This window comes from Phragmites australis, chromosome 4 (assembly GCF_958298935.1).
Source record: "Phragmites australis chromosome 4, lpPhrAust1.1, whole genome shotgun sequence".
Classification (NCBI taxonomy): domain Eukaryota; kingdom Viridiplantae; phylum Streptophyta; class Magnoliopsida; order Poales; family Poaceae; genus Phragmites; species Phragmites australis.
Window position 1 is genome coordinate 15,961,391 of NC_084924.1, and position 22,180 is coordinate 15,983,570.

Below are 22,180 nucleotides of genomic sequence, written 5' to 3' on the forward strand. Positions count from 1 at the left end.
ATATTTTATTTTGTAGACCCATTTGCAGCCCACTGTTTTGGCTCCTTTAGGAATTACCTCTAAGTCCCAAACCTTGTTGGCACTCATTGATCGTATCTCATCTTCCATGGCCTCAAGCCACTTGGATGAGTGTTCGCTTCTCATGGCTTCTTCAAACGAGGTAGGATCACCTTCCATTTGAAACTCTTCAATGTTATACACTTTATAATCGTCAGGGATAGCTGATCTTCTCACTCTTTGAGACCTTCTAGGAGCCTCTACATTTGGAACATTTTCAAGTTGAGGCTGTTGTTGCTCCCCTTGATCTGTGGCAATAGCTTCCATGGGTTCCTGAAGCACAGGTTCCACATCTTCATTCGTTGTTGCCACAGGAGGGACAACCACAGGTGCTTGCATCACAGTGTCTTCCACTGTCGGTGCAGCTACAACGGGTAGTGAGAAGAATGGCTCATGAGTCAACGGAGTGGGCACATATTCCCGCTTCTCCTCAAGGTCAAACTCTCGAGCTACCACGCTCCCCCTCATCATCTCATCTTCTAGGAAGATTGCGTGTCTCGTTTCCACAAACTTTGTATGTCTTTCAGGGCAGTAGAAACGATAACCTTTCGATCTTTCAGGATAGCCAATGAAATGGCAACTAACTGTTTTGGGATCTAGCTTCCCAATGTTTGGGTTAAACACCTTGGCCTCAGCTGGGCTCCCCCACACACGTAAATGCTTTAGTGAGGGTACTCTCCCTGTCCACAACTCATACGGTGTCTTGGGCACCGATTTACTTGGTACTCTATTGAGAATATGGATTGCTGTCTTTAATGCTTCTATCCATAGACCCAATGGTAGGGATGAGTAACTCATCATACTACGCACCATATCCATCAGGGTACGGTTACGCCTTTCAGCTACTCCATTTTGCTGAGGCTCGCCCGGTGTCGAATACTGGGCTACTATTCCATTTTCTTGTAAGAACCTTGCAAAAGGTCCAGGAATCTGTCCATACGGGGTATGACGACCGTAGTACTCCCCTCCACAGTCAGATCTGACTATCTTAATCTTTAAACTGTGTTGGTTCTCAACTTCTGCTTTGAATATCTTAAATTTATCCAATGCTTCTGTTCTTTCTTTAATTGGATAAATATAGCCAAAACGGGAGTAATCATCTGTGAATGTTATGAACGAGTCAAAACCATCCACACTTTTCACAGGAAATGGACCACATATGTCTGTGTGGATTATTTCTAATATTCCTGTGCTTCGTTTGGCATTTTTCTTAATTTTCTTTACATATTTTCCTTTTATGCAATCTCTGCATTGCTCTAAGTCTGCGAACTCTAATGGAGGAAGAATATCATTCTTTACTAGTCTCTCTATTCTCCCCCTCGAAATATGGCCTAAACGACAGTGCCATAATTTCGACGACGCATCTTGAGTTCGCTTTCGTTTTCTGTTTACATCCGCAGACGAGGATACGTTTTCACTATCACATATAACATTTACTTCATCACGTAGTGATAACAAATATAACTCATTTTGTAAGATAGCAATCCCAACACATGCATTATTGAATGTTATCTTACATTTGCCATTTCCAAAATGGCAATCATATCCATCATTGTCCAAACATGAAACACTAATCAAATTCCTCTGTAAAGAGGGAACATAAAGCACATCTCTAAGAATTAATGTGAATCCATCAGCAAGCTCCAGAGGAAGGTCGCCAATGGCTTCAACATCTGCTTGGACTCCATTTGCGACTTTAACGTGTCTTTCGCTTCTTTGCGTAGTCCTCGTCGAACGGAATCCCTGTAATGAGTTTGCAACATGAACAGTTGCTCCTGAGTCAATCCACCATGTAGATTTCGAATAACTCACATACAGGATTTCATTTATGAACGTAATAATGTTCTCACCTTTCTTTGCCATTATCATTTTCAAGAATTCGGGACAGTCTTTCTTGTAATGCCCCGTCTTCTTGCAATGAAGACACTGATCTTTCTCCACTGTGAATTTCTTTTGTTGATGCTGCATGGGGCCTTTGCCCTTGCCCTTTGGAGAGTTGGCATCGAAATTCTTTTTCTTGTTATTCTCTTTCACATAGTTGATGAAACCACCATGTGAAGCTTTTATCCTTTCCTCTTCTTGCACACACATAGCAATGAGCTTCTCTAAATCCCACTTCTCGGGCTGTATGTTGTAGTTTACAACAAATGTATCAAACTCTTTTGGCAAAGAAGCAAAAATCAAATGGATAAGGAACTCATCCTTTAGAGCCAGATCCATTGGTTTGAGCTTGGATGCCAAGTTGCTCATCCTCAGTATGTGCTCTCTTATGCCACTGCCTCCACCTGAGTATCTTTCTGTTACCAGCTGCTTTATCAGCTAGGTAGCATAAGTCTTTGAAGAGCCAGTAAACTGACTCTTTATTCTGTTCAGGTACTCAGTGACAGTGTCACACTCTGAGATCGAACCCACAATAGCAGGCTCAATCGTGTTCTTTATCACTGCCAAACATTTCTTGTTGGCAGTGACCCACTTCCTATGCTCAAGGTCATAGGCCATCTTTTGGGATTGATAATCCCTATCTCTGGTTGCCCAAGCGGCATCAGCCTCGTTTGTCTCCCTCACCGGTGCCACAGGATCTGTAGGACACGGTGTGGTGACTACCCAATCAACCTCAGCCAAGATGAAGGCTAGGTCGATTTTCTTTTTCCACTCTGAATAGTTGTCACCTTTCAGAGTTGGAATCTCATTGATACAACCCATCAAGTTGTACCCTCCTGAAAATACAATTCAAATAATGTGAGAACATGAAATGACACCACAATTGCATGCCTTGATTGCAACGTTGGTTAAAATCAAAACATACAACTGTTCCCTGCACTAATTCTATATCACCGTTGGGCAAAATAGAATTAATACATGAGATTATACATTAATATTATTATAATATTGCTATTAATCAACGTTGGTCAGAATAATAACAAAATTATAATAATAATCATCATTTTCATTTCCAGAATTAAATTCTCCCGTTGGTTTGAATTTAATAATGAAAATACGCAGCGGAAAACAATTTTAAATACTTTATACTATTTTTCCAGAATTATTTCTAGACTTTATAATTTTCTGGGCAAAATTATCGTTGGATAATTTTTTTTGCATAAAAATCACACCAATAATTCAATTTAAATACTTTCTGGAAAATGCTAAACAGTATAGATACTTTTATACTGTTGAAAACGCCATTTCGGCCTTGACAGCCCATCCATTTCACTTTCGGCCCGTTACTGTTGGGCCCAGCCGGAGATTTGGCCCGCTAGCGGCCCGCGGCGGACGCGCCCGCGACGGCCGACGCGCGCCCAGGCCGCAACCTGGGCCTGGGTCGCCAATTCGGCCCATCAGCGCGCCCCCCCGCCCGCCCGCGTCGATCTCAGCCATTCATTTGGATCGGACGGCGCAGCGGCGATCTCGGCCGAACAAAACCCGACGTCGCCGCGCCCCTCGCCCTAACCCTAACCTATTCAATCTCCTCTCTCTCTCTCGCGAGACCGAGCGGCGACACGGTGGCCGGGGCGCTCCGCGGCGACCGGCGCCGGAGAGGAGAGACGGTGCCGCCGCGAGGCTCCTCGCCGGCGTGCGCGCTCCCCTAGGGGTGAGCGCGCCGCCGTCGAGTGGCTTCACGGTGGTGCCTGACCCCTTGAGCCCGCGGAGGAGGCGCTCGGGGCTCGCCGGCGTCCGACGATGGTGACGTAGGCGCACGTAGTCCAGGGCGTGACGCAGAGGGTCAGGTGGAGCTTCCCGTCGGCACAGCGCCCCCTCCTCTAGATCGGTTAGGGTTTAGGTGTCGGTGGGGTGACTAGCGGCGCGGTGAACCTCGTACCGAGCGCCCCGGCCCCCACCTCTTTTTATAGCGCTGGCGACGGGGGCCCACCAGCCATAATGGGCTGGACGCCCCCGATCAGGGCGCGGGTCAAGGTTCTAATTAAGCCGTTGAGCTTAATTAGTGAGAGATCAGTCTAACAGGCCAGTGGGAGAGGGAGCTCAGCAGCCACATGCCCTGCTTGGCCGTTTCCTCTCCTGCCTGCCACTCGCTCCCGAGGGGTCACAAGCAGCAAGCCAGCAAGGGATGGGGGGGGGGGGGGCAAAAGACGTGGCCACGATTTGCAGGATCTGTTTCGTGGCCAGGCCTGCTCGATCTGCGGATGTGGCCAGGATCGATAAACCTGGAGCTAGACTAGCGTGAGGTCTACAACTTTGTCAAATAGATAGTTTTCTTTTCCACGCAAAATCAAAAGATGGACTTCTTTAAATAAAATAAAATCCATAGATAGACTATGCGAGCACATCCGTACAGGACAATTAGAAATATCCCAAGTTCATTTTGAAAAATTATCCCAACTTCATTTTGATTATCTGAGAATCAGGAATGGTCCGCGTATGAACAACTGACCACGCAGCTCACACTTTTGTTGTCGACATCAGAAAACAAAACATGGTCAAACTAAGAACCTCACCCATGCTGCTGGAGGTCAAAATAATTAAATTAATTCATTGCATCAAGTACTTATTTGTGTGTATAATAATTGAGCTTTTTATGGTCCTTGAGAGGTATCACTAAATTATACCTTCGAAGGTACAAAAATTTAGTTCCTATGTACCAAACCAAGTTATATTTTTTGTTTTTTTTACCTCCAAAGATGGTTAAACACTAGTAATAATTAGTTAGTCGGCATGAGTACTTTTCTATCGCATTTCTTATTGTTGTAGTGGGCAAAAGTCCCTTTCCTAATATAAACTTCCAGCATTAATTTAATGTCATTTTCCGGCATTGACTCCATGCTTCATTTCACTATCACTCTTCTCTCGATGAAATGAAATTACTGCAAGATCAAAACGGTAGCTTGCTAGCACTTTCTAATTTCAAGCACCTTTTCGGTACATTTTATATATCCTATATAGTCCAAAATATATTGGTTTAAGTGAATTCTTTTAGACACCCTTTGCCACCTCCTTTTGCCGCGTCATAGACGATTCGGTGTCAAGATTTTTTTTCCTGGAAATAAACTATGGAGGGGGTTTATTTATAGTATATTGTCAGCAGAAGGATGAAACACCTAAATTTATAACTTCAAAAGATTAGCTCATTTGCTAGGGCTGACTTTATTTTTGTTTTTGGTTAAGACTTCTCCACGGATAGCAAAAGAGGTAACTGGAACAAAATTTCACAGTACGACTTGCAGATAACAAGGCAACAAATTCTCAGTCAATTTGTCAGACTCCATGAAATATAATTATCCTGTACTGGATATGTTGCTTTCTTGTAGACCCTACGACGTTGACAGAAATGAAACTAAACGGTTCCTTTTCCCTTCTACTGTAATGCAAATTAGTAGGTTGGTCACATATGCATGCAAATTAGTAGGCTGCCCCTGGATTTAGCTTGTTAAATTTTGCTATAATGTTGTGCGAATATCTTGGACATGACATTTAACTTATAAAATTAGTAGGTTATATTGCTTCCGAGCAGTTCGAGTTATGGCGTCCAATACGATGATATTTATGTTAACGAGGACCTACGTACACGAATTTGTGATTGGGTGATAACCTATACTTCCTCCATTCTCTTCTGTGCAAAAAAGAAAAACAAACTTCTAGAACTTTCATCACTAATACATATAAAATTGTTTGGATTTTGATGATAGATAATATAAAACTACCGTATCTAGACACCATAAGGTTTTTCTACATTTCTGAGGTATATCTCTGTCACCGGAAAATGAATCTCTAGATGTATGAAAACTACTCGTAAATACGTAGGATATCTCGTAAATATAGAAGTTTATCTTTAAGAATGATAAGGAAAGACTTTAGAAATCATATGATGGCCTCATATATATACATAGCCAGGGAAACCTGCGAAGGACAAACCAATTGAACTCCACTGGAAGAAAAATGATTTATACAGATGGTTCGGAAACCTATGCGAGACTTTTTTGAATCGTCTGTGAAAAAGAGTCTGTACAAATCAGATTTATATAAACGATTTTTAAACCGTCTGTACAAATCATTTGTTCAGATGGCTTGTTATTGAAATCGTTTGTACTAAATTTTCTAAAGCTAAAAGAATCTAAAAATATATTTTTCATACCACACCAACCCCCTATATTATTATATAGGCGCGGTCGCAAGTCACACAATTTTTCACATAAAATACCACGAATGCATTTTCTAGGAGTCGAACTCGCAACCTCTAATCTCGAGTGAACATTTTCTTACCGTCTCACATATTGTTTATTGCTGACCATTGTATAAAAATAATATATATATAATATATGCTCAAAACAAGTGGGACACTATTAGTACAGATGGTTGTAAACTTAGAACAGTCAGAACTGTCTGTATTGTTCCTTTTTGTACAGACGGTTCTAATTTAAAATCGTTTGTACTATTACTACCAATAGTATATACGGTTCTAGTTTAGAACCGTTTGTAATGTTCCTTCTTATATAGATGATTCTAATTTGGAACCATATGTACTATAGTTGCCAATAGTACAGATGGTTCTAGTTTGGAACCGTATGTACTGTTCTTTTTTTTCAGACAGTTCTAATTTAAAACCGTCTATACTATTTGTTCAGATGGTTGTAGTTTGTAACTGTTTGTACTATAGCGTCCCGCTTTATTGCAACTGCTCATTGCTATTTTCTCAGACGGTTCTAGTTTAGAGCCGTTTATGGTACCATTTGTACAGCTGGCTCCATAGATTCGTTTGTATATGGGCGTCCTACTAAATAGATTCTGTAGTAGTGCTATCTACAAGTCCATTGAAGTCATTCAAGCTTACAGGAGCTCTGAACCCTCGAGCCTTCTATAACTTAGATCTGTATTACCATCTCTTCCCGACTACTCACAAGGAGCCCTCCGTTTAGATCCATCCCCTTGTAAACAGTCTTAGAGATTAATACAAGGCCAACATGATGTAGAGCTCTTAACCTAAGGGAGGCCTGAACTTGTATAAAATCCTATGTGTGCTATGTGTTTCGTCTAGTGGAAGCATCCCCTACTATTTTGACAAGTTCGTAAGATTGGTTCATCAATCGTTGACAGCTGGCACCGTCCATGGGGATCATGACAAAAGGTGTTGAAACTTCTACACAGACATGCTGACGGCTTCAGCCAAACCTGCACTGAGGATCAGCTTCTCGGACGAGGGGTGATGACTCCAGCGATGACGCTAGTGACGAGGTAAGTCACTTTATAGATCAGTACACCAAAGATTAGAGCATTGAGTTGGAACCACTTTGTTGCCAAGAATATTGCGAGAGTGACGTTCGCCGCTGCTTCCGACGACATGGATTCCAATGAATCTATCCAAAGAACTCCTATGATGACAAAAACACGATGGATCTAGACTCCATCTCCAGTGGAGGTTACCCTCGGGAAGTCTTCGCCATAGGAGATGGGGATGCTGGTCTAGTCAATCATTATGACAATGATCCCACAAACATGCGAGTCCCTGTCGCTTCGGCTGCGCGAGACAACGGGCAACCTTCGCTGGTGACAACTCCTCATATCTCAAACCCTAACGGAGTCTAGGCGCTACAAATCTGCAACGGTGCAGGGGGCTCATCGCTACATATCTTCAACGACGTAGAGGCTCCTCCTTCTGCAGGAGGCCCTCATGTGACCCCCTACAACAGGTCTGATTACCTCCGATGGCATGGGCTAGATCAACTCGATGATTGGTATGGCAAATGAAGCTATCATCTAGGCAAAAAACTCTCATCTAGCCATCACCGCGAATAGCTCTAATTATAGGAAGTCTCAGTCGATCCTTCTCGTGGTGACTCAGATTCACAGAGATGCAACCCCCAGAACAAGATGGTCTGGGAAGATAACCGAGTGCCTAGACACCGCATGACCTCACTGATCAGAGATCATCCCATCAATGATTTGTGCGAGGTTATCAATCGGTGAAGACGCTCGAAGACCCCTGAGGAGGAATCAACTGCGGCTCACCAGTCTAACTAGAGGACGTCTTGATGCCGCTCGAGTAGAAATCGAGGCATATCTCCGACCCTCATGGGTAGAACGCACGTGGCTACTTGGACTGAGAAGGGCACCATCAACGGGTGCCAGACCTTTTCTCCAGAACTACGAAGGATGAACTGGCCGGCTCGGTTCCACCTCAAGTCAATCGATAAGTACAACAGGAATACAAATTCTGTTGAGTTCCTCCAGATCTAAACTACGACCATCCAAGTGGGTGGCGGAGATGAAAAGGTAATGGAAAATTACCTCCCCATAGTCCTTGAAGGGGCAGCCAGGATCTGGCTCACCAATCTACCGTCAGGGACCATCTACTCGTGGGAGTAGCTCTTTGATCTATTTGGAGCCAACTTCCAAGGTATGTACATTTGCCTCGGCACAAAAAACAATCTCTTCTGTTGCAAGATGACGGAGAAAGAAACATTACGCAAGTTCATACGCCTCTTTAGCAACTCATGGAAAACCATCCCTAAGATAAATGACCATGATGTCATCCAAGAATTTACTCGAGGGGTTAGGAGCTAACAATACGTTGAAGATGTTGCCAGGAAGGAGCCCGAGACGGTCACAGAACTCATTAAGATCATCGATAAGGCAGCCAAGGCTAAAAGAAGCACTCTTGTTCGTTAAGGAGAGGGACCAGGGCATCAAACGCCCTTAACCTAGACTCGACAACGATGTGGCAAAGAGTACGTGCAATAAGAACTCCAAGAAAGGTTTGGGCAATAAAACCAAAACTGATGAAGTTTTTGCATATTTGCCAAACACCTGTCTTGACAAGTGCTCCAGCTCATCCTGGGCAAGAATTACAAACTAGGCACTGGTGAACGTTATGGCAAGCCTTGGTGCGACTTCTACCAAACCGACAACCACAGCCTCCACCAATGCCGCCTCTGGTAGAAACTGATCAAGGCCGAGATCAACAAGGCTAAGGGGAAGAAGACCTAGGTCATAACCCAAAGTAAGGACTCCAGCCCCGGATGTAGTGAGGATGACTCAGACACAATGTCCTATCAGCTAGAAGAGAGGACCATTGATCACATATTCGATGGCTCTGCATCATACGAGTTCAAGCGGCAGTACAAGACGATGGCCCGTGAAGTCGTAGCCGTTATCCCCAAGGGTCACCAGGCTATCAAATGATCCGACATTGAGATCTCCTTCGGCTAGGATGACTTCCCTGAGAACTTCATACGGCCAGGCTATTTCCCGATAGTGGTCGATCCTACGATCAACAACTGCAAGGTCTCTCTAGTGCTTATCAATGGAGGGAATTCTCTGAACATCCTTTTCACAGGTGCACTTGAAGAGATATAGATCTCCTGATCTGTCATCAAGCTAGTTATGCAAGGCTTCCATGGCATAGTACCTAGATCTTCGGCCACACCCATCGGCTAGATATTGCTTCCCGTTACCTTCAGGAAGCAAGACAACTTCCGGATAGAAAAGATTTTGTTCGACATGGTTGACTTCGAGATGACATATAATGCCATCTTGGGATGACCAAGCTTAGCCAAGTTCATAGTTGTCGCGCACTACACCTACCATTGCATAAAGATCCTAGGACCCGAGGGAGTTATCAACGTCTGGGATTTCCCCAAGGTAGGTCTTCGCTTCGACAAGCGGAGTCTTGACATGAAGATGTAGCACCAACCCGATAAGGAGACAAAGAACTCGAGGCCTAAATTAAGCACAAATTATATATTCAGCCTAATGCAAAGCCGATCAAACAAAAGCTTTACAGTTCGCACCTGACCGGAAAGAAGGAATCAAGTAGGAAATTGAGAGGCTTACAAAGGTAGGATTCATTAGAGAGATGGACCATCTCTAGTGGCTTGCCAATCCCATCATGGTTAAAAAATCAAATGGAAAGTGGCGTAAGTGTGTGGACTTCACCGACCTCAACAAATCTTGCTCGAAGGATGTCTTCCCCCTACCGCGCATAGATCAGATAGTCGACTCCACCTCTGGGTGCGACTATCTAAGCCTTCTCAATGCTTACTCCCGTTATCACAAGATCAATATGCATCTAAAGGATGAAGAGAAAACCTCGTTTATAACTCCTTTCAGAGTATATTGTTATGTCAAGATGCTCTTTGGATTGAAGAATGCTGGCACCACATACCAATGAGGTATGCAGATAACTCCCCATGACCAGATTGGCCAAAACATCAAGGCTTATGTCGACGATCTCGTCGTCAAGACTAGAAAGAAGGCAGCTCTCATCTCTGACCTGCAAGAAACCTTCGATAACCTACGCAAGAACCAAGGCATGCTTAGCCCAAAGAAGTGTACATTTGGAGTCGACGCAGGAAAATTGCTTGGATACCTAGTGTCGTTCTAGGGAATCGAAGTTAATAACAAAAAGATCAAAGCCATCGAATAAATACAAACCCCCAGGTTAGTACGAGAAGTTCAAAGATTAACTGGGTGCATGGTGGTTCTTGGTCATTTCATATCCCGACTTAGAGGATTTCCTTTCTTCAAATTGCTTCATCAACACAACAAGTTTGAATGGACCAAAGAGGTAGATGTGGCGTTCAAAAATCTAAAGAGGTGTCTTTCGCTCCTGACCCAAACGAAGATCTTCTATTGTATATAGTGGCTGGACCACGTACTGTAAGCGGGGTATTGATGGTGGAAATGGAATTGCCCGACAAGCAAGAGAAGTGCCAGTGACTGGTATACTATGTCAGCGAAGTACTCCACGGTCCTAAGGAGCGCTACCCGCAAGTACAGAAGGTACTATACACAGTGTTGGTGGCCTCTCGCAAGCTAAGGCACCATTTTCAGGCTTATAAGATCATCATACCATCAATATTCCCACTCGAAGAGATCTTCCACAATAGAGACACCATTGGAAGAATCGCTAAGTGGGTTGTCAAACTTGGGGAATTTGATGTTCGCTTCATACCTCAGACAATGATTAAGTTGCAAGTGCTCGCTGACTTCATTGCTGAATGGAAATATCACGATTAACCCAGGAAAGTCGCAGCGACGTGTCAGATGTATGGTCACTTTTCTTCAATGGGTTGCTTATGTTTCAAGGCGTGGGAGCTAGAATCATACTTAGCTCTCCCAGAGGAGAAAGCCTGTAATATGCTTTTCAGATCGAATTTTTAGTCACAAATAACGTAGCCGAGTATGAGGGTCTGCTCACCGATCTCTGAGTAGTTTCTGCTCTTGGTATCCGCCACCTTCTCCTGAAAGAAGATTCACCAAGTTAGGTAGGAGTATTAAACCTCGGATAATACCATGACAGATTACCTCACGGAGGTGAGGAAGTTAGAAAAGAAATTCATCAGACTCGATGTCAAATATAGTCTAAGGAAGGATAATTGCATCGCTAATAGTCTTGCCCGTCTCACCTCCTCACGATCTTTAGGACAAATTGAGATTTTCATAGAAAAACTCTTGAAGCCGTCCGTGAAATCAATAGATGACACGACCAAAGGAATGATGGTCTACGAGACCTATAACCAGCTCGGGAGGTCACCAGGAATCGACGCTCCAAAAGGAGTCGTGGGGGAACTCATGGTTCCTCTTGAATACAAAGGTTCGAGGATGGATCCAATCCTTAAGTTCCTTCAAGATCGAGTTGTACCTAAAGATGATGCACTATTCAAGCAAATATCTCGTTGATCCAGGATGTACACCCTGGTGGACGGTGTTCTGTATCAACGAGGTGCCCATGGTGTACTCATGAAGTGCATCTCTCAGAAGCAGGGTAGAAAACTACTCGAAGAAATCCATGAAGGGGTGTGTGGAGCTCATGCTTCCTTCTGAACCTTGCTTAGAAAGGTATTCAGACAAGGTTTCTAATAGCCTACAACTCTCCATGATGCGAGCGAGTTGGTAAAGGAATGTACTAGCCGTCAATTCCGTAGTAAGCACAGACACCAACTCATCGAAGACTTATAGTCGATCCTCTTGTCATGGCCATTCCTGAATTGGGGGCTAGATACTCTAGGGCCCTTCCCGATAGCACCCGAGGGCTTCAAGATGCTATTCATCGCAATTGATACCTTGACCAAGTGGATTAAAGCTAAGGCAGTCAATAAAATCACCTCGATCGCAGCCAAGAAGTTCATAATGAAAATCGTCATGACAAGATTTGGCATCCCAAATAGGATCATCACCGATAAATGGTACTTAGTTCTCAAGCGTGGCGTTTATCGATTACTGCAAAGGACTAGACACTACGGTCTGCTTCACATCCATGGCTTATCTAGAAAGCAACAGAAAAGTTGAGCAAACCAACGGTCTAGTGCTCAGGGAATCAAGACTCGCGTCTTTAACCACTTATCCACCCATGCTAAAGCCTAGGCTGCCGAATTGCCTAACGTACTTTGGGCACTTTGGATAACATCCACTAGGGCGATGTGTGAAACACCTTTCTTCCTAGTCTATGAGGCTGAGGCCATGCTACCTTGTGAACTAAAGGTCAAGTCTCTCCACGTCAAACTCTACACTGACAAGGATGAAATCCCAAGAAGACAAGACAATATCAATGTTGATGACGAAAAAAGGGATCAAGTGCTAACACGATCGACACAATATCATCAAGCTCTCCGACACTAACATGACCAGAACATCCAAAAGAGATCCTTCCAACCTAGAGATTTGGTTCTAAGACTCGTAAGGAGCCAAAAAAAAAAAAATAGCAACAAGCTATCTCTGAATTGGGAGGGTCCTTATAGAGTGGTCGAATCCAATCGTCTAAGGTCGTATAGGTTAGCAACGGATGATGGTCAAGTCCTTAAAACTTTTCGAATATCGACCAGCTTCGTAAGTTCTATATGTAAGTACCTAGAATATATTTTGTAATATTAGTTGTCATATTACTAAAATGATCAATATAACTTGTCACTTTCTTTTCAATGTTGCAATCCAATGCCTTAAGTTGAGATAAGCTGCTATTCGGGTGCCTATGCCCAAGAGCGTGCTTGAAGATATGGACTATCTATTCGGGAACTAATCCATGATAACCAGTCAAGGGCTTCATATGTATTCGGTGCCAATGGCTACAAATACTTGTCGTGTGCACCACAAAATGCTTTCTCACGAAAAGGGATCTAAAACCACTTTTTTAGGGACCGTGAAGATCCTTATAGAGTCCTCGAGTGCCTGAAAGCTATTACGCTTTTTCACTCAAGTCTGACCTAAGGCAATCCATAATGTACATCCCGATAAGTGGATGTGAAATTCCCAAACTAATTGAAAGAAATGTTTCAAAGGCTAAACACATGTTTGCCATTTCTCGCATTCGTGAAGACCCACATTCATACTCAGGCATTGCGGTAGAAAGTAGGATTTTCATTTAACAAGATTTTGAGGACTTTTTACAAATATGCTAAAGAGAATGAACATCCAAAAAAAGATCTAAAAGAAGCCCTACGTTCTAGCTCGATGCCAGGCAGGAAGAGGAAGAAGAGAAGAATTAGGTAGGCCTCTCCCTCCTTCATTTTCTCCTTAACCGCTGTCGTCATCGTTAGTGTTGCTTGGGGATGAGTACAAAGTGGAAGCATTGGACTCCTCCTCAACCGTCATTGTTGGTGTTTCTCGATGACGAAGGCGAAGAGGGAGCTTCAATGGCGACACTGCAAGCCACTGCCTCCTCCTCCTCCTCCTTAGATGTCACCTCCTCTTCCCGTATCTCATCCTGAAAGTGCATCTAAGCCCCTATGTGGTTGGATAATTGATGACAAAAAAAAATTAAGGGACTAATGAGTTTATCAAAGTTATGAACAGGTTTTAGTCCTATCAAAGAAGTTAAATGACGTTGGCGTCACTCAAAAAGAAAAGAGAAGTAGCATGTAGTTACTCAATAGATTTAAATTGATTTTATTTTTGAACTTAAGTATAGGTATGCCATTCTACCAAGGGGGATGCATATAGATTGACTTGAAGATATCTCAGTGCTCAAAGTACCCATCTAGACCAAAGAAGAGAGACACAAATGACCCCACGAACACCGGGAAGTTAAATGTCTTAGTCTGGACCCAGAGTCTCCGGGTTGACCCGAATACTCCGGATTCTAGTGTGTCAGCCGCAGTCTCCAAGTTTAGCTTCGACAAGAGTGCTCTGCTAGTTTTTTTTACCCAGATTCTCTGGGTGAACCCGGATACTCCAGGTTCTATCTATCATCCAGACCCTCCGAGTTGAGTTTCGGATATGGCTCTCAGTTATGTATTTAAGTGCCAACCCAGAGTCTCTGGGTATAACCTAGATACTCCGAGTTAGTATAAAAATCAATATAATGGCTAGTTTTTTAGGGGAGAGTATGTATACCCCGTCACCCTCTTCTTTAATATGTTGCTGTTGCTGAACAACCTCGAGACAAACACATTCATAGCCATTCAATAACTCTCCTAACTCATCTAGTGCATCAAATCTTGCAAGATTTTAGAGTTAGGTTGGGAAAGTGAGACTGAGTGCTAGTGAGCATAAATTCATCCTTTGAGCACTTGAGTTCGTCATCAAGCCATCGATTCGCGTTTGTTACCCTTGGAGCTTGGAGCTCTCAGACGGCTAGGTGTCACCCGGAGAGCATCCAAGCTTATAAAGTATCCTGGGATATTTGTGAAGGTCATACTGGCCTCCGCAAGGGAAGAGGAAGCTTTGAGTAAGCCCAAACTCGATCTTCGTGGTCACTTGGTGAGGATAAGGGTTGAAAGAGACCCGGCTCTTTGTGAGCACCTCAACGGAGATGTAGGATCGTTTGATCTGAACTTTAGGAAACAAATCCTTGTCTCCTTTTATTTCTTGTATACTTTCTCGTTCTAGTTGATCTTTAGGGTAATTTGTCCAATCTATTTGTTTATGAGTTTGAAGCTGTAGGTGGTTGGTGAAAATGTCTTTAGGCTTCCTTTGAAACTTGTGGTGACCCTTAGATTCAATTAGAGTTGCTTAGGTGTTCTTAGTTTTTGTTTTCCTATTCCATCCGGACTATCTGGGTTGAGCTCGAAACCTCCGGACCCCGGAGTCTCTGGATTGACCCAAAGTATCTGGAATCAGTAATCTGCTGTGAAGTTTTAATATTCAAGAAATACCTATTCACCCCTTTAGGCAATATCACGTACATTCAATTAGTATCAGGGCCTAATATTCTACAAGGCTTCACCGCTTGGAGAGTTAAAAATGTCAACATCCGGGGAGAAGAGTCTAAAAGGTCCAGGCATCAAATCTTGCAAGATTTGAGAGTTGGGTTGGGAAAGTGAGATTGAGTGCCAGTGAGCATAAATTCATCCTTTGAGCACTTGAGTTCGTCATCAAGCTGTTGATTCGCGTTCGTTATTTTTGAAGCTTGGAGCTCCTAAATGGCTAGATATCACACAGATTTATATACAATGATTACCTGAGGAGAGGAGTGATATATGGGGCATTGCCCCTATGCTGCCTAAACTTCACATGTGTACACAAAACTATAATGTACAATTCAATACAACTTTGAGTCTAATGCTCTTAATGATTTATATATTAGTTCTTTCACCCACTGAAAATTTTATGGTGTTGCCCTTGTTTATGTCTCGATATATTTGACTTTTAAAGTATTAGAAACAAACATAGTAAGGTACTTTGTCAAGACATGATTGACTTAGATACGGTCATGCGGTCAATAAAACACAACTCTGGCTACTAATTCTTGTTATCTATATTTTTATAAAATATACGAGTTATGACAGATCTGATCGATCTCCACCGTCCATCTGAGTTGATTAAACAGTTACCGTGTAAAGCTAGAGCATATTCCTCCTCCCAAAAATATATTTAATCTCCTATTATTTTTCTTTCATATCTAGAAGTCTAATATTTATCTTCCATACATTTCAAAAATACATTAAATCTTTCATTATTTGCCTTCAAAACCTAGACACCTAATATTTATCTTCTATACTTAGATACCCAATATTTGATTCTACATATGTGAAACATGTGTGCATTTGATAGCAATATATGTGTAAACCACATAATCATACAATTATAAAACTATTTTTTAAAATAAATTTACTCACACCACTTTTAAACGTTCAATCTCAATATATGCAAATTTCCACAAGTTAATTGCACGCAACTTAAAATATATATTTTTTACTTCAGCGAGTATTACTATACATTTGGCTTTTATCGGATTTTGGGCTAGCGCTCGGTAAAGTCCTGTACTGATAAATTAAGTCCCCTTTAGAACCCGGGAATTTTGGGCATTCAACTGTTTCATATGAGATTTTTGCGTGAAACAGATGTTTAAGCAAAATGGACATTGGTCCTGAGTAATCGTATAACTGAGTGTTCTTACCCACTTTGATCCATCCAAACTCTGGAAGAGTGACGTACGCGTAATCATTGCATGGCGAAAAATTCCTTCTGTTTTAATTCCAAACTAATCTGCTCAAAGTGAGGTTACTCGCATATATACCCCTCTTGCAGTTTTGCTCCCGTATAAAACGACAGAGGAACTAGGAGAAGTAGACTTTCTCTGAAACGAACGGGCGCCCACTGTCATGGAGACGCGAGAAAGATCAGTGCGACACCTAACGTGGGGTACGCGGTGCCACTGCCACCTCCTCAGCAGTCAACAACTGAAGCTGACTTCTCTCTCCTCCAACCATCAGCAACGAAGCACCGGCAGACGGCAGTGCAAGCCGTCGCAGACACGGTACGCATGCACGCCGGCAGTTCCGGCGGCGGCCAGTAGCAGCTACGTTTCACCGCGTGCGCTAGGCAGGTAGGTTGCTCGAAATGGGAAAACGCAGGGGACACGTGGCCTCCTGCGCCATGCACAAAACGGCATGCATGCAGTCGCGTTGCCCCTCAGCTCAACACATGTCGCCGCCGCTGCTCTGCTCTGCAAGTGCGGCCACCAGGCCCCTTGCTCGATCGATTCTCGCCTAATCATTCGCCCCCGCTCGTCCGGGTCCCTACCTCCTCCCCATCTGTTCTCTCTCTCTCCCCCCCCCCCCCCATCACTCTCCATCTCTTTCTCCGCTTCCCTCTCTCTGCGTCTCTGTCCGCAGGAATCCAGTTCAATTCAGCCACACGGCAATGCTGTTCAACAGCTGTTTAAAAGCAACAGCGGGCGCCCAGGCGCCCCTTGCCTCCTCTTCATCCTCACAGGTCGAGCTTCTAGCTAGAGAGAGAGATACACAGCAGAAAGGCAGAGAGAGAGAGATGCAGAGTGTGAGGCTGTGCTCCCTTCAAGCAGGATTGGAAGCTTTGGAGAAGTAGAAGGAAAATATATCTGGGTACCAAATCTTGGAACCAGAAAGGTCACTTCTTCCTTCTTGATCCTTCGTTGCTCTTCCTTTTTTTTTGTTTTCATTAAAACTGCTTGCGTTTAGTTTTCTAGCTAGCTCGTTCTGTCCTACCCTGTGTGGACATGCTTGTTTTTTACTGATCCTTTTTCTTCTGAACGATCTGTTATGAATCTTTCAACCTCATCCGTTCAATTTTCACAGTATAATATTAATTTTACTCTTCAGAATGTTCTTTTAAAAAAAAATAAAGGATCTGATCTCTAGTATTCTTGCTAGAAAGATTTGTTGCTCTTCAGAAAAGGCCTTTTCTGTTGTATGCCTATTCATTGTGTTTGATTGCTGCTCTTCAGTAGGTGGTTCCCCCCTTGCAGGTTCTTTGCATGGTGTCCACATATATTTTTTCTTTTTTTTCCTTCCCTCTTTATCCTTCACTGTACATCTTTCTAACACTCAACAATTCATATATTTTGCTTTTCCAAATTCATGTACCCTGTTTGGGCCTGGCAATTTATCATATTTCAATTTTTTTTGTTGGCCACTAGCCAATAGCATGTATAGAACAATAATTTCCTTTTTTAGCTCTGTCTGATGTTCACATGCTTTCTTGCTTGCTCCATTTGAAGCCAAAGCAGGATTTGCTGCAATATCCTGGACAGGTTACGTCATTGTTTACAGTTTTTTCCCTTTGACAGTTGCATAATAAATTGCTAATAGAAGATCAAGCTTGTCTTTCTTCAAGTTCCCATGCATTCTCCTCTGATTATTGCTGCTCATGTTCTTTTGCCCTCCTTTCATTTCAGTGTATACTCTCGTCGAACTGAGAGGGAATCGTCATCGATGGTTGCGGTGATCTGAGCGATGAACCAGTTCGTCCATGATTGGAGCAACATGGGAGACACCTCCAGGCCACTCGGGTGCGTACTTTGATTCATTGCTCGACTCGTCGAAATTATGAAGCAGAGATATCTCAACCGATTCATCTGGTCTCTATGTGTGAGAGGGAGACTGAAGATTCTGCTGTTTGTTGCGCGGTTTTGCGTTCTTGCAGCGAAGACGATGACCTCATTGAGCTACTCTGGTGCAACGGCCATGTCGTCATGCAGAGCCAGACTCACCGGAAGCTGCCACCGAGGCCCGAGAAGCCGGAAGGATCGGCGGCTCCAGCCCCCGCGGTGGCGGCGCAAGAAGACGACGCGGGCCTGTTGTTCCCGTTCGCGCTGGCCGAGTCGCTCGACAAGGACATCTTCTCCGAGTTCTTCTGCGAAACACCGATGGCGGCGCCTGTGGCCTCCAGCAACGGCGTCGAAGCCAGAAAACCATGCAGGGACGGCCCGATTCGGAACGACAGGCACAGCGGGGCATGCGCGGTGTCCGAGGCCCCGTGCGACCTGATGCCGCCGCCGAAGTCGACGCACATGTCCTGCTCCAGGAAGCAGACGATGAGCCTGGCGGATGGCGACAACGCCGGCGACCTGTCGGAGCTCGTCCGGACCGGGACTGCGGGCAGAGCGGGGAAGGCGGCGATGGATGCGGGCGCATCGTCGATGCTGAGCACGATCGGGTCGAGCATCTGCGGGAGCAACCAGGTGCTGGTGCAACGCGCGGTGAGCGCGCGGGGGCGCACGTCCGACACCGCCCTCGGCGGCTCCGGCAGCGCGCTGCCGTCGGCGATGGGGAGCGCCAACGCGAACGCCAGTGGCAGGGGCCATGAGGCCACCGTCGCGTCCTCGTCGGGGCGGTCCAACTGCTGCTTCGGCACCACCACCACCACCACCACCGAGCCGACGAGCACCAGCAACCGGAGCAGCAAGCGCAAGCGGCTCGACACTGAGGACTCGGAGAGCCCCAGCGAGGTCTCTTTTGCACATGTAAACGATGTTTTGTTGATCCATTGTTTTGTTTAGGAAGAACGAACTGTGACGGCAATGTGATGCAGGACGCTGAGTCGGAGTCCGCCGCCGCGGCGCGCAAGCCACCGCAGAAGCTGACGACGGCGCGGAGGACCCGCGCCGCCGAAGTGCACAACCTCTCGGAGAGGGTTCGGGATTCTTGCCATCTCGTTGGCTCATGTTGGTTCGTCTTCCTTGTCTCTGACATGGTTGTTTGTTCCCAATGCAGAGGAGACGAGACAGGATTAACGAGAAGATGAGAGCCCTGCAAGATCTCATACCTCACTGTAACAAGGTACTCCACTACTCTATCAGATACGCGCTAAACCAAACCATTAATCATCACATCATAATCTGCGGAAATTGTGTTACGAATCTGCTCCGATTCCATGGGCAGACGGACAAGGCGTCGATGCTGGATGAGGCCATCGAGTACCTCAAGTCGCTGCAGCTGCAAGTGCAGGTCAGTGGCCGTGCAACCAGCTCTATCTAGGCAATAGCAGTGGCCGCAAAACGCGAGTACACGACTGACCAAATGTTTCGATGTTCTGGGGTGGTGCAGATGATGTGGATGGGCAGCGGCATCGCGGCGCCACCGGTGATGTTCCCCGGCATGCACCAGTACCTGCAGCGGATGGGCGCCGCGCCGATGCCGTCCATGCCGCGGATGCCGTTCATGGCCCCGCAGCCGGCGGTGCCCAACGCCCCCGTGAACACGGTGCCAGGCTACCGGAGCCACATGCCGGCGGTGGGCATCACGGAGCCCTACGCGCACTACCTCGGCGTCAACCACCTGCAGCCGACGCCGTCCCAGGTCCGTCGCAAGCAGCTCATTTTGAAACATATAATTTTTTTCTAGAATTTCTGGCATTCACTATTCCTGTGTTCCAATTTGATATTCGCATTTTGTTAAAAGAAACATACGTATATTTCTTTGCTGTGTTTCTGAGATGTTTGGGCAGCATTACGCGCAGGGTGTGAGCTACTACCCGCTGGGCCCGAATGCCATGCCGCAGAATCCTGCCGCTGCCGCCGCCGCCGCCGCCGCCGCACCCGGAGTGTTGCCCCCTGAAAGCGCTCCAAACGGAGGACCAGGTATTGCTATTGCCACTCTTCTATAAAACAGGGTGACCAGTGGCTTCACTCTTCTTTTGCTACGTTTAGTATTATAGCATGGATTGGATTGATGGATGTGTGTTTTGAGTCTTGAGTGTACTACAAATTACAACTATTATAACCCTCCATTATCTGCTACTATATTGCATTGCATTGCCCAGTCTTCCGTATTGAAATGAATCTTTAAAGCTACGTGTAGAATGGGGAAAGAAAGAAAAGGAACTTGGCTTTTCAGAGTTGAAGCCCAATGATTGGTAGCACAATGGACAGGAAGGTTCTGTGATGAGATTCTGTAAAGCAAACAGCGCACTTTCTTTCTGGACCTAACAAATCCTGGAAAGAGATTCTTAAGCACGTACACTCAGTTTATTAACTGTCTAGCTTGTAATTTCATATGCAAGCAATATAAAATGGACGTTAGCTGTCTAATGTTCATCGTCCGTCAGCCAAATAAACATTTTCAGGCTCAGTGGTGTCATGTGAAAACTACGTACCGTCATGATACTTTTGCAAACAAAATTTCGTAAAGAAAAGAAAATCTGATGCGATTGGACAATATAAGGTCGGATGCTACAGTAGGGTAATTTTCTACTTATTCCTCCATTAAAAAATAAAAAAAGAACTTGGATGGTGAGACACTATTTTATTTTGCAAACAATATTTCAGGAAATTTTTCGCATAAGCCAAAAGTTAGGTCTTTCTAGCTTTATATGCAGCTGGCCTGGCATGTCAAATTGTATTGCACCCAGCTTAACGTGTCGCCATCAGCATACTAGTCAATTGGTTTATACATACATAGATATGTCGTGGAGTTTATCTAATTTCTTCTTCTTGGCAGGGTAACTAACAAGAAAAGGACAAACTACATGGCTGCGGAGTTCGACAGAATACTAGCATGAATTGAAGAACACTGATTTTGACAAGTACAAAAAATAAGAAAAATGAACTGCACAGCAGGATGAAGCAGACGAAAAGCTGATGAGACAACAATGGGGTAGTTTCTCTATTACCCCATTTTGAGAACTGTGCGGAAGTTTCAGCAAGCCCTGCGGATTGATCTCTTAGGGCAGCTCCATTCCAGTATCCGTAAAGAGCTCCAGCAGAATCGTTATCCATCAGTACATGGTTGCTGCAGTGATGAGGACGTGAGCGAAACGGCATATTTGCAGTACACCTGGAGCTGCATGTATCATTGTTTGCAGTGGATGCATGTGGGATCGAATGGAAAATAAGAGTAATAAAAGGTAGGAAATAAGATAGCTGTCGAAAATAAAAAATAGGGATGTTGTAATAGTGTTAAGGAATGCTATAATAGTGTTATAAGGAATAAATTTTTAAATATCTGTTGAAGATGACCTTAACAAATTATATTATTAATACAGCATGGTTTTTTTTAGTTGTTACTACTTGGGATTGTAACCTATTAATTTGGGTAGATAGTCTCCCTGCCCATTCTAATCATTAGTTTACCTTCTCACTTTTTAATTTTAGAATAGTTGAGACGGTTAAGATGCGGTGCTTCTATTTTGCTATTTAGATTAAAGCAAATGAGGAGTTTTCAAGAGCTTCAAAACACCGGAAATAATTGTAATTGCTGGTGTTTTGTGCTTTGTGCGGAATAGAAGTGCTCACAGAGTAAATATTTTGTTGTTGCACTACTTCTGCAGAAAATTTTGTTTCTCCATTATCTATTTAGAGGTACCTAATAACATGATGCGTATTTACTTCTGTTTCTTCGTACTGTCCTTGTAGTATTATTATAACAGTTTGGTATAATTCAAAGATATACAAATTGCAATATTTAACCCTTCTATAATTATCAATTAATGTTCAATAGGAATACACCTGATGGAATATAAAACACTTTTAGGTTTA

The 22,180-nt window shown here is 44.2% G+C and overlaps 2 protein-coding genes across 4 annotated transcripts; one reads left to right on the forward strand and one right to left on the reverse strand.

The window, feature by feature from the left end:
- Positions 1 to 1,038: 1,038 nt before the first annotated feature.
- On the reverse strand, positions 1,039 to 2,368 carry LOC133915812 (uncharacterized). Its single transcript, XM_062359140.1, has 2 exons — positions 1,908 to 2,368; positions 1,039 to 1,800 (listed from the first exon to the last, which is right to left on the reverse strand). Exons 1-2 carry the CDS (start codon positions 2,305 to 2,307, stop codon positions 1,754 to 1,756), a joined length of 447 nt encoding a protein of 148 aa, XP_062215124.1. The 5' UTR covers positions 2,308 to 2,368; the 3' UTR covers positions 1,039 to 1,753.
- Positions 2,369 to 17,018: 14,650 nt separating this feature from the next.
- On the forward strand, positions 17,019 to 21,701 carry LOC133915813 (transcription factor PHYTOCHROME INTERACTING FACTOR-LIKE 13-like). 3 transcript variants are annotated; one of them, XM_062359142.1, is made up of 10 exons: positions 17,023 to 17,312; positions 17,933 to 17,956; positions 18,101 to 18,214; positions 18,349 to 19,153; positions 19,237 to 19,338; positions 19,419 to 19,484; positions 19,587 to 19,652; positions 19,752 to 20,003; positions 20,152 to 20,284; positions 21,144 to 21,701. In XM_062359142.1, the coding sequence occupies exons 3-10, from the start codon at positions 18,159 to 18,161 to the stop codon at positions 21,146 to 21,148; spliced, it is 1,485 nt and encodes a 494-aa protein (XP_062215126.1). In that variant the 5' UTR covers positions 17,023 to 17,312; positions 17,933 to 17,956; positions 18,101 to 18,158; the 3' UTR covers positions 21,149 to 21,701. The 3 variants fall into 3 exon arrangements, with proteins under 3 accessions (XP_062215127.1, XP_062215126.1, XP_062215125.1); XM_062359143.1 differs by lacking the exon at positions 17,933 to 17,956 and having other exon boundaries at positions 17,019 to 17,312; positions 20,164 to 20,284; XM_062359141.1 differs by lacking the exon at positions 17,933 to 17,956.
- The last annotated feature ends 479 nt before the right edge of the window (positions 21,702 to 22,180 follow it).